Here is a 12392-nt window from a genome sequence, read left to right on the forward strand (position 1 = left end):
ATTTTTCAATGTAGAAAATAAATCATTTAAAAACAACCAGATGTTATGTTCTCTTACTTCTTACAGCCAATTAGTTTCCTCCAAGGCTGACCTGCCCATTAGGCAGATTGAGAAGGGGCGTCATTTTCCAAGCTCAATTGACCAAGACGCACCGCCAACAACACATAATAACACAGCACATAATTCTGCCAAAAAAACAATGAAAACTTCTCTCATCCAGTGGCATATGGGCTATTGAGGTGAGTCGCCACATGAAGCAGTGCCCACTTTGCCAAACGTGGACAGAAAGGGCTTTACCTGTGCAGAGCAAATGCCCCTTTGCCCTTCCAGTCTCCTAACTGCCTTTTTTGGTTGGTGATATCATTTGCATAAAAACATTTGGCGTTGTTGTACTAAGCCCATTGCTTGCAAGTTGTTGTTAAATGAGTGTTTTGCATTTTCCTTCTACTTCCTGAAGAGGAAACAGAGGGGAATGCCTGTGTCTCTCAGATTGTCTACACTACGTGTAGCTGTTAGCGATGATGCTGATTGTCTACCACTGTGTGTAGCTGTTAGCGATGATGCTGATTGTCTACCACTGTGTGTAGCTGTTAGCGATGATGCTGATTGTCTCCCACTATGTAGCTGTTAGCGATGATGCTGATTGTCTACCACTGTGTGTAGCTGTTAGCGATGATTCTGATTGTCCACCACTGTGTGTAGCTGTTAGCGATGATGCTGATTGTCCACCACTGTGTGTAGCTGTTAGCGATGATTCTGATTGTCCACCACTGTGTGTAGCTGTTAGCGATGATTCTGATTGTCCACCACTGTGTGTAGCAGTTAGCGATGATTCTGATTGTCCACCACTGTGTGTAGCTGTTAGCGATGATGCTGATTGTCTCCCACTATGTAGCTGTTAGCAATGATTCTGATTGTCTACCACTGTGTTTAGCTGAAGGCGATGATTCTGATTGTCTACCACTGTGTGTAGCTGTTAGCGATGATGCTAATGATCCATGATGTGTAGCTGTTAGCGATGATGCTAATGATCCACTATGTGTAGCTGTTAGCGATGATGCTAATGATCCACTACAGTGGGGCAAAAAAGTATTTAGTCAGCCACCAATTGTGCAAGTTCTCCCACTTAAAAAGATGAGAGAGGCCTGTAATTTTCATCATAGGTACACTTCAACTATGACAGACAAAATGAGGGGAAAAAATCCAGAAAATCACATTGTACGATTTTTATGAATTTATTTGCAAATAAGGACAAAGACTCACACTGAGACTTCAAGAACCAAACTGACAGACTGTCTAGATGAGGACACTGAGAACCAAACTGACAGACTGTCTAGATGAGGACACTGAGATTTCAAGAACCAAACTGACAGACTGTCTAGATGAGGACACTGAGAACCAAACTGACAGACTGTCTAGATGAGGACACTGAGAACCAACCTGACAGACTGTCTAGATGAGGACACTGAGATTTCAAGAACCAAACTGACAGACTGTCTAGATGAGGACACTGAGAACCAAACTGACAGACTGTCTAGATGAGGACACTGAGAACCAACCTGACAGACTGTCTAGATGAGGACACTGAGACTTCCAGAACCAAACTGACAGACTGTCTAGATGAGGACACTGAGACTTCCAGAACCAAACTGACAGACTGTCTAGATGAGGACACTGAGACCCCGACTGACAGACTGTCTGGATGAGGACACTAAGAACCAAACTGACAGACTGTCTAGATGAGGACACTGAGAACCAGACTGACAGACTGTCTAGATGAGGACACTGAGAACCAGACTGACAGAATGTCTAGATGAGGACACTGAGAACCAGACTGACAAACTGTCTAGATGCAATCAAAAGACGGACGCAGTTAAACTTAATTGCAGAAAACCAGACCTTCTGCTTTATTGGCTCTAAAAGTGCACAGAACAAGATGAGCACTTTCTCATTTGAAGGAACATCAACGAAGTGTCTTTTTCCCCACTCGTGTAACATCACTCCAATCAGGTCGTGTAACATCGCTGCAATCAGGTCGTGTAACATCGCTCCAATCAGGGCGCGTAACATCGCTCCAATCAGGCCTTAACATCGCTCCAATCAGACCTTAACATCGCTCCAATCAGGCCTTAACATCGCTCCAATCAGGCCGTAACATCGCTCCCATCAGGCCGTAACATCGCTCCAATCAGGCCTTAACATCGCTCCAATCAGGTCGCGTAACATCGCTCCAATCAGGTCGCGTAACCAGAAAAAAACATCACCCATGTTTTAGGAAGCTTCCTGTTTAGGAAGCTTCCGGTTTGCTCACCTCTTTTGGCTAACTGTTTTATTCAACCTCTATTGGCTTCCTGTTTAGGAAGCTTCCTGTTTGCTCACCTCTATTGGCTTCCTGTTTAGGAAGCTTCCTGTTTGCTCACCTCTATTTGCTTCCTGTTTATGAAGCTTCCTGTTTGCTCACCTCTATTGGCTAACTGTTTTATTCAACCTCTATTGACTTCCTGTTTAGTATCAAGTGTCAGATTGTGCTGCTCAACTTTAAGGTTCTCCAGAGTTAATGCACCTTCACACATATGCTATAACTTCTAGAGAACTACTCCCCAGCACCACACTACCATCATCAGACTAACAGCCTACACTATTCAGTCCTTTTTATAATCAGCACCTGTTTTATTCTGACATAGTGGAATAATACTGATGGGAACGTTCATGGAGGTATTGAATGTTTTTAATGTCCAGTGTTATCATCAGAACAACATTTTCATATTCCTTGATGACTAGTACACAAATTAAGTCAACGAAACACAACAACAACTAAACTAAAGAGGTTTCAAGGTTAGAATAAAGAAATTTGAATTATATTAATCTACTTGTTAATTTACAATTTGAAATATCCAAATCATCAAATTAAACATTTGTTTTTCAATTTTTCCATTCAATCAATGTCTATAATCAAAGCGAAATACACATTTCATTTGATTAAATCCGATTTGAGATATTTGGAGGTTAAAATAGAAAAACAAATGTAGGTCTAATTGTGAGTATGATTTTATATATACAATTAGGATTTCATGTCAAAAAAACCAAAAACAAAAATTCTTAATCAAATACATAAGTCAGAACACAGCCTCTCTTTTCTCTCATGTGATTTCAGGTCCTCTGAAAGTGTATTTGGGCAATGAGGAGCAGTGGTATGTCTTCTCCTCCGGTGTTTGTACTTTCTCATGCTCTTTCAAGTCTTTCTTTAAATGAACAAAACCCTTTTCACACTGGGAAAAGAGGTGAGGCTAGCCAACTTTATGTGTCACCTTATGCATTTTCAGGTTCCCTAACCAGGTAAAACGCTTTCCACACTGACGGCATTGGAACGGCTTCTCTCCTGTGTGTGTCATCTCATGCGTTTTCAAGTTCCCTAACCGGGTATAACTATTTCCACACTGCAAGCATTGGAATGGCTTCTCTCTTGTGTGTATTCTCTTATGCACTTTCAGATGCGATGACTGGAAAAATCCTTTACCACACTGAGAGCACTGGAAAGGCTTCTCTACAGAGTGTGTTCTCTCATGCTTTTTCATGTCCCCTAATGACACATACTTATTTTTTTCACACTGGGAGAAGTTACATGGCTTTTCTCCTGTGTGTGTATACAGCTTATGTGATTTAAGGGACCCCAACCTTCTAAAACTCTTTCCACACTGGGAGCAGTGGTAAGGCTTCACTCCTGTGTGTGTTCTCTCATGCTCTTTCAGTTGCCCTGACCAGCTAAAACTACTTTTACAATGGGAACAGTGATAAGGCTTTTCCCCTGTTTGTATTCTTTCATGTGATTTCAGGTCCCCTGATCGTGAAAATGTCTTTCCACACTGAGAGCATTGGAATGGTTTTTCCCCTGTGTGTATTCTTTTATGTATTTTAAGGTTCCCTAACTTCGCAAAACTCTTTTCACACTGTGAGCAGTTGTAAGGCTTCACTCCTGTGTGTATTCGCTCATGCATTTTCTGGTTCCCTAAACGGGTAAAACTCTTTCCGCATTGAGAGCAGTGATAAGGCTTTTCCCCTGTGTGTGTTCTTTCATGTGATTTCAGGTCCCCTGATCGGGAAAATGTCCTTCCACACTGAGAGCATTGGAATGTTTTTTCTCCTGTGTGTATTCTCTTATGCTCGTTCAGATGTGATGACTTGAAAAACCTCTTTCCACACTGGGAGCAGTGGTAAGGCTTCACTCCTGTGTGTATTCTCTCGTGTTCTTTCAGTTGCCCAGACCAGCTAAAACTCTTTCCACACTGAGAGCAGTTGTAAGACTTCTTCTCTGCATGTGTTCTCTTGTGGTTTTTAAGACTCCCTAAATGGGTAAAACTCTTTCCACACTGGGAACAGTGGTGTCGTCTCACTGGTTCAGACGTCTCTGGTTCCTCTGAGTCGGGTCTCTCTTCTGCCAAAGATAAAAAGAGTGGTTAAAACAGGGAGACCTGAATGGAATCTCCACAAACATTTTAGTCATTTAGTCAGACCCTCTTATCCAGAGAGACTTACAGTCAAGTGCTCTTAGCATGTGATGCATGTGCTCCATTGTTTACATGACCCATGTACTTTACACTGTGTGGCTTTAAGGGAATAGTATGGTCACTATCCAGAGCAACTTGTTAGTGCATCCATCTTAAGGTAGCTTGGTGAGACAACCACAACAGTGATAGTAAATACAGTTTCCCTCAGTTAGTGCATCCATCTTAAGGTAGCTTGGTGAGACAACCACAACAGTGATAGTAAATACAGTTTCCCTCAGTTAGTGCATCCATCTTAAGGTAGCTAGGTGAGACAACCATAACAGTGATAGTAAATACAGTTTCCCTCAGTTAGTGCATCCATCTTAAGGTAGCTTGGTGAGACAACCACAACAGTGATAGTAACCACATTTTCCCTCAATTAAGTGAGAATTTATAATGACCTGGCCTGTGTCCCATAATAGAACCACCCAATGGTATTATGCATTGACTTTAACATAATTAACATTCTAAAATATATCAGAATAATGTGGGCATTGCCTGACTAAATAAACAGCCTGACTAAATAAACAGCCTGACTAAATAAACAGCATGCTCCCCACAAACACACTAATGAAGTCTGTCCATGTGGTACTAGTCAGTCTGTCCATGTGGTAGTAGTCAGTCTGTCCATGTGGTAGTAGTCAGTCTGTCCATGTGGTAGTAGACAGTCTGTCCATGTGGTAGTAGCCAGTCTGTCCATGTGATTGTCAGTCTGTCTGTCTATGTGGTACTAGTCAGTCTTGTCCATGTGGTAGCAGTCAGTCTTGTCCATGTGGTAGCAGTCAGTCTGTCCATGTGATAGTAGTCAGTCTGTCCATGTGATAGTAGTCAGTCTGTCCATGTGGTAGCAGTCAGTCTGTCCATGTGGTAGTAGTCAGTCTCGCCATTTGAGATGTTGAAGACTTATTGAGGAGTTATTCAGAGGGTCAGACACGAGGCGTATGTGGCAGGGGCTTCTAACGATCATGGATTACCAAATGAAAGCCAGTCAAGTGGCGGACACCAACGCCGTCCTACAGGACGAGCTGTTTACTGCAGAGGAAAACGAGGTCTCCACCACCAAGACCGTTGCTATGAGGTTCTTGCTGTGGAATGCAGTGATTGGTTTTCACCAGACATAACAGGACCCCATTATCATGGAGAATGGATCTCTCATACATGACAGTAGTGTTTTTTTTAGATAGAAAGATAAGTGTGTTGATAAAAAAACATCTGAGAATAGACCAGGGCCAGGTTTCCCAGAGACATCTGAGAATAGACCAGGGCCAGGTTTCCCAGAGACATCTGAGAATAGACCAGGGCCAGGTTTCCCAGAGACATCTGAGAATAGACCAGGGCCAGGTTTCCCAGAGACATCTGAGAATAGACCAGGGCCAGGTTTCCCAGAGACATCTGAGAATAGACCAGGGCCAGGTTTCCCAGAGACATCTGAGAATAGACCAGGGCCAGGTTTCCCAGAGACATCTGAGAATAGACCAGGGCCAGGTTTCCCAGAGACATCTGAGAATAGACCAGGGCCAGGTTTCCCAGAGACATCTGAGAATAGACCAGGGCCAGGTTTCCCAGAGACATCTGAGAATAGACCAGGGCCAGGTTTCCCAGAGACATCTGAGAATAGACCAGGGCCAGGTTTCCCAGAGACATCTGAGAATAGACCAGGGCCAGGTTTCCCAGAGACATCTGAGAATAGACCAGGGCCAGGTTTCCCAGAGACATCTGAGAATAGACCAGGGCCAGGTTTCCCAGAGACATCTGAGAATAGACCAGGGCCAGGTTTCCCAGAGACATCTGAGAATAGACCAGGGCCAGGTTTCCCAGAGACATCTGAGAATAGACCAGGGCCAGGTTTCCCAGAGACATCTGAGAATAGACCAGGGCCAGGTTTCCCAGAGACATCTGAGAATAGACCAGGGCCAGGTTTCCCAGAGACATCTGAGAATAGACCAGGGCCAGGTTTCCCAGAGACATCTGAGAATAGACCAGGGCCAGGTTTCCCAGAGACATCTGAGAATAGACCAGGGCCAGGTTTCCCAGAGACATCTGAGAATAGACCAGGGCCAGGTTTCCCAGAGACATCTGAGAATAGACCAGGGCCAGGTTTCCCAGAGACATCTGAGAATAGACCAGGGCCAGGTTTCCCAGAGACATCTGAGAATAGACCAGGGCCAGGTTTCCCAGAGACATCTGAGAATAGACCAGGGCCAGGTTTCCCAAAGACATCTGAGAATAGACCAGGGCCAGGTTTCCCAGAGACATCTGAGAATAGACCAGGGCCAGGTTTCCCAAAGACATCTTAGAGACATGCTCCGGAACTTTGGCGACTAGTAAGTATGTTTTAAACTTCCTGCTTCGGGCCGAATGTGTCCATATGTAGTTTATACGTGTATATAATCTATGAGCAGAAATACTGTCTTCTCGCAATTTGCTAAGAAATCCCTTCCGCCTCACTTTATTCAGAGAAGATCTCCGCTAAACATAGAATCAAGAAGTGACCTCCGATAACTTCAGAACACAGTTGACCAGGCCTATAAATACACAGTTGACCAGGCCTGTAAATACACAGTTGACCAGGCCTGTAAATACACAGATGACCAGGCCTATAAATATACAGTTGACCAGGCCTATAAATACACAGTTGACCAGGCCTGTAAATACACAGTTGCCAAAGTCTTACAAACAATTTACCCTTCGCTAAGCACTGAACCCCTTGATTACTGTTGTAACCCCGGACAACATTTTCCCGTGAGGCCCCATTCCCCTCTGGGCGGCAGGGTAGCCTAGTGGTTAGAGTGTAGGGGCGGCAGGGTAGCCTAGTGGTTAGAGCGTTGGACTAGTAACCGAAAGGTTGCAAGTTCAAACCCCCGAGCTGACAAGGTACAAATCTGTCGTTCTGCCCCTGAACAGGCAGTTAACCCACTGTTCCTAGGCCGTCATTGTAAATAAGAATGTGTTCTTAGTTCTTAGTTAAATAAAGGTAAAATATTACAGGAGAAAACCCCTCACATTGATCTCAAAATGTGTTTTTAATACACAATCAAATTAAACACGCTTGTTAATCAGAGAACTCTCTGGAATGTTGTGGTGGACAGCAGACGATAGCTGTATTCATAATACAGCTAGCTAACATACATTTCGAGAAGTTTTTCCATGGTTCTCATTGGCTTTCATCCATTTGAAAGGTGAGCTTGTCTGACGTGTCGGACTTGACGACTGTTGACAATCCATTAAGCACTGTGATTGGTTGCCCAGAATTCTGCAAATACACTGCGACTTCGTGTCAGATTCCAGCGCTAGGTATTAACAGCCAATCTACAGCGCTAGGTATTAACAGCCAATCTACAGCGCTAGGTATTAACAGCCAATCTACAGCGCTAGGTATTAACAGCCAATCTACAGCGCTAGGTATTAACAGCCAATCTACAGAGCTAGGTATTAACAGCCAATCTACAGAGCTAGGTATTAACAGCCAATCTACAGAGCTAGGTATTAACAGCCAATCTACAGAGCTAGGTATTAACAGCCAATCTACAGAGCTAGGTATTAACAGCCAATCTACAGAGCTAGGTATTAACAGCCAATCTACAGCGCTAGGTATTAACAGCCAATCTACCGTGCTTGCCAGCACCCACACAAGGGCGACGCTAACGTGGCTATCCACATTTCCTCGTATATAGTGGATCCCCTCTGTAAGTTTCACACAGGACATTCCATATACTACACATGCAAAGGTAATGCCCGTAACACTGGAATTGACTCATAACTCAAAAAATGAAAGGGCTTTACACAGCCACCGGAATATTGTAGTTTGTCACCGAGTACCCCAGTTGTCCCTCTAGTTAAAGAGGCTAGTGCCTCCACACCATTCACATACAGGGCAACAACCACCGCGGACCATCGCAACGAAATAAATCAAAATATTAATCGCTGTTAGCATTAAAAAAAACTAATGATTCATCCTAAAGTAGATTTCGAATTTGTATTTATTTATTGTTTACCGTGACTCTGTAAACTGATAGTGTTAGCCAGCTAGCTAGCTAGAGTGGGCAAGTTAACTGGCCCTGTTGTCAAACATACATTTCAACTCAGTTTTTCACAATTCCTGACATTTTAATCTTAGTAAAAATTCCCTGTCTTCAGTCAGTTAGGATCACCACTTTATTTTAAGAATGTGAAATGTCAGAATAATAGTAGAGAGAATGATTTCTTTCAGCTTGTATTTCTTTCATTACATTCACAGTGGGTCAGAAGTTGACATACACTCAATTAGTATTTGGTAGCATTGCCTTTAAATTGTTTAACTTGGGTCAAACATTTCGCGTAGCCTTCCACAAGCTTCTCACAATAAGTTGGGTGAATTTTGGCCCATTCCTCCTGTCAGAGCTGGTGTAACAGTCAGGTTTGTAGGCCTCCTTGCTTGCACACACTTTTTCAATTCTGCCCACATATTTTATATAGGATTGAGGTCAGGGCTTTGTAATGGCCACTCCATTACCTTGACTTTGTTGTCCTTAAGCCATTTTGCCACAATTTTGGAAGTATGCTTGGGGTCATTGTCCATTTGGAAGACCCATTTGCGACCAAGCTTTAACTTCCTGACTGATGTCTTGAGATGTTGCTTCAATATATCCACATAATTCTCCTCCCTCATGATGCCATCTATTTTGTGAAGTGCACCAATCCCTCCTGCAGCAAAGCACCCCCACAACATGATGCTGTCACCTCCGTGCTTCACAGTTGGGATGGTGTTCTTCGGCTTGCAAGCATCCCCCTTTCTCCTCCAAAAATAACAATGGTAATTATGGCCAAACAGTTCTATTTTTGTTTTATCAGACCAGAGGACATTTCTCCAAAAAGTGCCATCTTTGTCCCCATGTGCAGTTGCAAACCGTAGTCTGGCTTTTTTTATGGCGGTTTTGGAGCAGTGGCTTCCTTGCTGAGCGGCCTTTCAGGTTATGTCGATATAGGACTCGTTTTACTGTGGATATAGATACTTTTGTACCTGTTTCCTCCAGCATCTTCACAAGGTCCTTTGCTGTTGTTCTGGGACTGGTTTGCACTTTTCACAACAAAGTACGTTCATCTCTAGGAGACAGAACCCGTCTCCTTCCTGAGCGGTATGACGTCTGCGTGGTGCCATGGTGTTTATTCTTGCATACTATTGTTTGTACAGATAAACGTGGTACCTTCAGGCTTTTGGAAATTGCTCCCAAGGATGAACCAGACCTGTGGAGGTCTACAAAATGTCTTCTGAGGTCTTGGTTGACTTCTTTTGATTTTGCCATGATGTCAAGCAAAGAAGCACAGAGGTTGAAGGTAGGCCTTACACAGGTACATCTCCAATTGACTCAAATGATGTCAATTAGCCTATCAAAAGCTTTTAAAGCCATGACATTATTTTCTGGAATTTTCCAAGCTGTTTAAAGGCACAGTCAACTTAGTGTATGTAAACTCCTGACCAACTGGAATTGTTATACAGTGAATTATAAGAGAAATAATTAGTCTGCAAACAATTGTTGGAAAAATGACTTGTGTCATGCACAAAGTAGATGTCCTAACTGACTTGCCAAGAGTATAGTTTGTTAACAAGAAATGTGTGGATTAGTTGAAAAACGAGTTTTAATGACTCCAACCTAAGGTTGTAAACTTCCGACTACAACTGTACCTGCTGACATACCACCACGCAGGCTACGTTTACAGGATACAGGAAATGAGTTTAAATAGTATATTGAGTGAACGTCATTAGATATAGTCTCAAATATTTTTGTTATCTTTTTTTAAGAGCAATGGGGCTGGCAGGTAGATTTAGTTCCTCCCTGTCTTTGGCCAACACTCCAGTACAGTCGGTTGCGGTAACGCACCATAACGTTGGATGCCAACTGACGATAAACCCCACGGAAGAAGAAAAGATTTCTCAGCTTTTTTTTGCATCACTCAACTCTCATTTATAATGAGTCTCCTTAGCAATGAGAGGGATGTAGTTAGATATAGGCCTATGTAATTGTGGATGTGTTGCTGTAGTCGTGGATGGAGCAGAAGGATAGAACGTGCGCGAGAGGAACGATCAATAGGCCTTTGCGTCATAATTACCTTCAGAAATCTGACCTACAATTTGTAAACAAAGCTGCTGTACTTAAAATTCGTAAAACCTACAGTTTTATCAATTGGATGTGACCCAAATGGCAAATTAATTTCGAGATATTTTAAACCAGCAAAAAAAGTTACATTATATTTGGGATTTACTGAGTCTATGGGATGTCGAGTATTTAAACTGAACGAAGCACTGCATGAAGAGATATGGGAAGCATTTGATCCATTACTAACGTGCTGTTGGTGCTTTGTAGCTTTAACGATTCCTACAGTACTGAACAAGATTTCCAAGTGTAGAACTTCAGTAGAGTGCACCTTAAAAACCGCACAATGATTCAACAACAGCAGAGGTGCCTCTGTTTTTAAGACAATACTCACTGGAGTTAATCAGATCTCCAGTCTCCTCCTCCAATGTGACAGTAATCTCGCCCTCCTCCTTCAATCCAAACACTTCCTCTTCTATCTCTTCTTTCGCAATAAAATCCTCTTCTTTCACTCTGAAGTCTTCTTCCTCTTTTTTCACCGTAACTTCTTTCTCTTCCTCTTTCACTGTGACCTCTTCCTCTTTCATGAGAGTTTCTTTCTCCGTCCAGCAGACCTCTTCTTTAGCAGGGAGGGAGTAGCTTAGTGAGTTCATGGTCGGGATGTTAGCTAGCTAGTTAGCATTAGTGAGCTAGCTGACTACTAACAACGTAAAATGAAATTAAATGCGGCAACTAGCTATAAAACATACGTTTGCTTAAAACACAGAGGCTAATATACACAGATAGTGTCTAAAGAGCTGTAATGTTCCGGCTATGTTGGCTAGCAAGCTACCGAAGAGGCTTAACTAGCTGTTGTTGAAGAAGCGTCCCGTCCACTAGATTATACGTCACACCAGCAGCTTCGCCTGCAAGTCGCACATCGCCCTCTATTGACTGGAGTTGGTAACGCAGTTCAGCGAAAAGTTTATTTTATTGCCATTTACGAACTTGAATACACGACATGGGTACATGCATTTCACAAGATAGTTTGTTTATGGACAGACTGCATTAGTTGCAATGTTGTACAGCAAGCTTGGGCCCAACTAGTCAAGCAGTATGTTAAAGGAGGGGGCCATAGCATTATTATAGCATTGAAGTACAGTTTTGCTGTCTCTGTAAATCAAACAATTCCGTATGTGTAGAACATTATAGCAGACGCAAACATGAGTCACTGAGCCACTTTGTAACATGGGACAATTTCTGCTGTGAGTTCTTGTGCAGCTTGTTGTTTCTCTTTGCATGCACATATCACTGTATAATCTGCATGTGTACTTTGGACCCAGTACAGACAGAAGGCAGATCATTACTGTAGAGGCTGAACAGGATGGGGCCCCAGTAAACAGCTAGGCCTGTTTCCACACGTGCCGCCCAAACTGCTGGCTTTCCCAATAGCATAGGCCTATACACTTGCGGTTTGAAACAATCCACAGCTATTTAAGTGTTTTGAATAATTTTATTTAGACAGGAGTAATTGTGTAATTTTGGCAAAATTACAGTCTCTGATATGTATTATAATCCAAGGGGCAGGCAAGAGACTGGTCGTGGACAGACAATGGATCATAAACAAGGTCAGGAGGAGGAGTCCAGGAGGAGGAGTCCAGGAGGGACAGAATGGCAGGTATGCTCGGGGTCAGGGCAGGCAGAATGGGCAGGCAGGCGAGTTCAGAGTCCAGGAGGGACAGAGTGGCAGGCGTGCTTGAGGTCAGGGCAGGCAGAATGGGCAGGCAGGCTGGTTCAG

The 12392-nt window shown here is 43.1% G+C and overlaps 1 protein-coding gene across 1 annotated transcript; it reads right to left on the bottom strand.

Annotated features, from left to right (window-relative positions):
- Nucleotides 1-444: 444 nt before the first annotated feature.
- On the bottom strand, nucleotides 445-11268 carry LOC139397814 (zinc finger protein 436-like). The gene is made up of 4 exons (XM_071144244.1): nucleotides 11010-11268; nucleotides 3949-4432; nucleotides 3649-3900; nucleotides 445-451 (listed from the first exon to the last, which is right to left on the bottom strand). Exons 1-4 carry the CDS (start codon nucleotides 11266-11268, stop codon nucleotides 445-447), a joined length of 1002 nt encoding a protein of 333 aa, XP_071000345.1.
- Nucleotides 11269-12392: the final 1124 nt, after the last annotated feature.

This window comes from Oncorhynchus clarkii, unplaced genomic scaffold (assembly GCF_045791955.1).
Source record: "Oncorhynchus clarkii lewisi isolate Uvic-CL-2024 unplaced genomic scaffold, UVic_Ocla_1.0 unplaced_contig_6243_pilon_pilon, whole genome shotgun sequence".
NCBI lineage: Eukaryota > Metazoa > Chordata > Actinopteri > Salmoniformes > Salmonidae > Oncorhynchus > Oncorhynchus clarkii.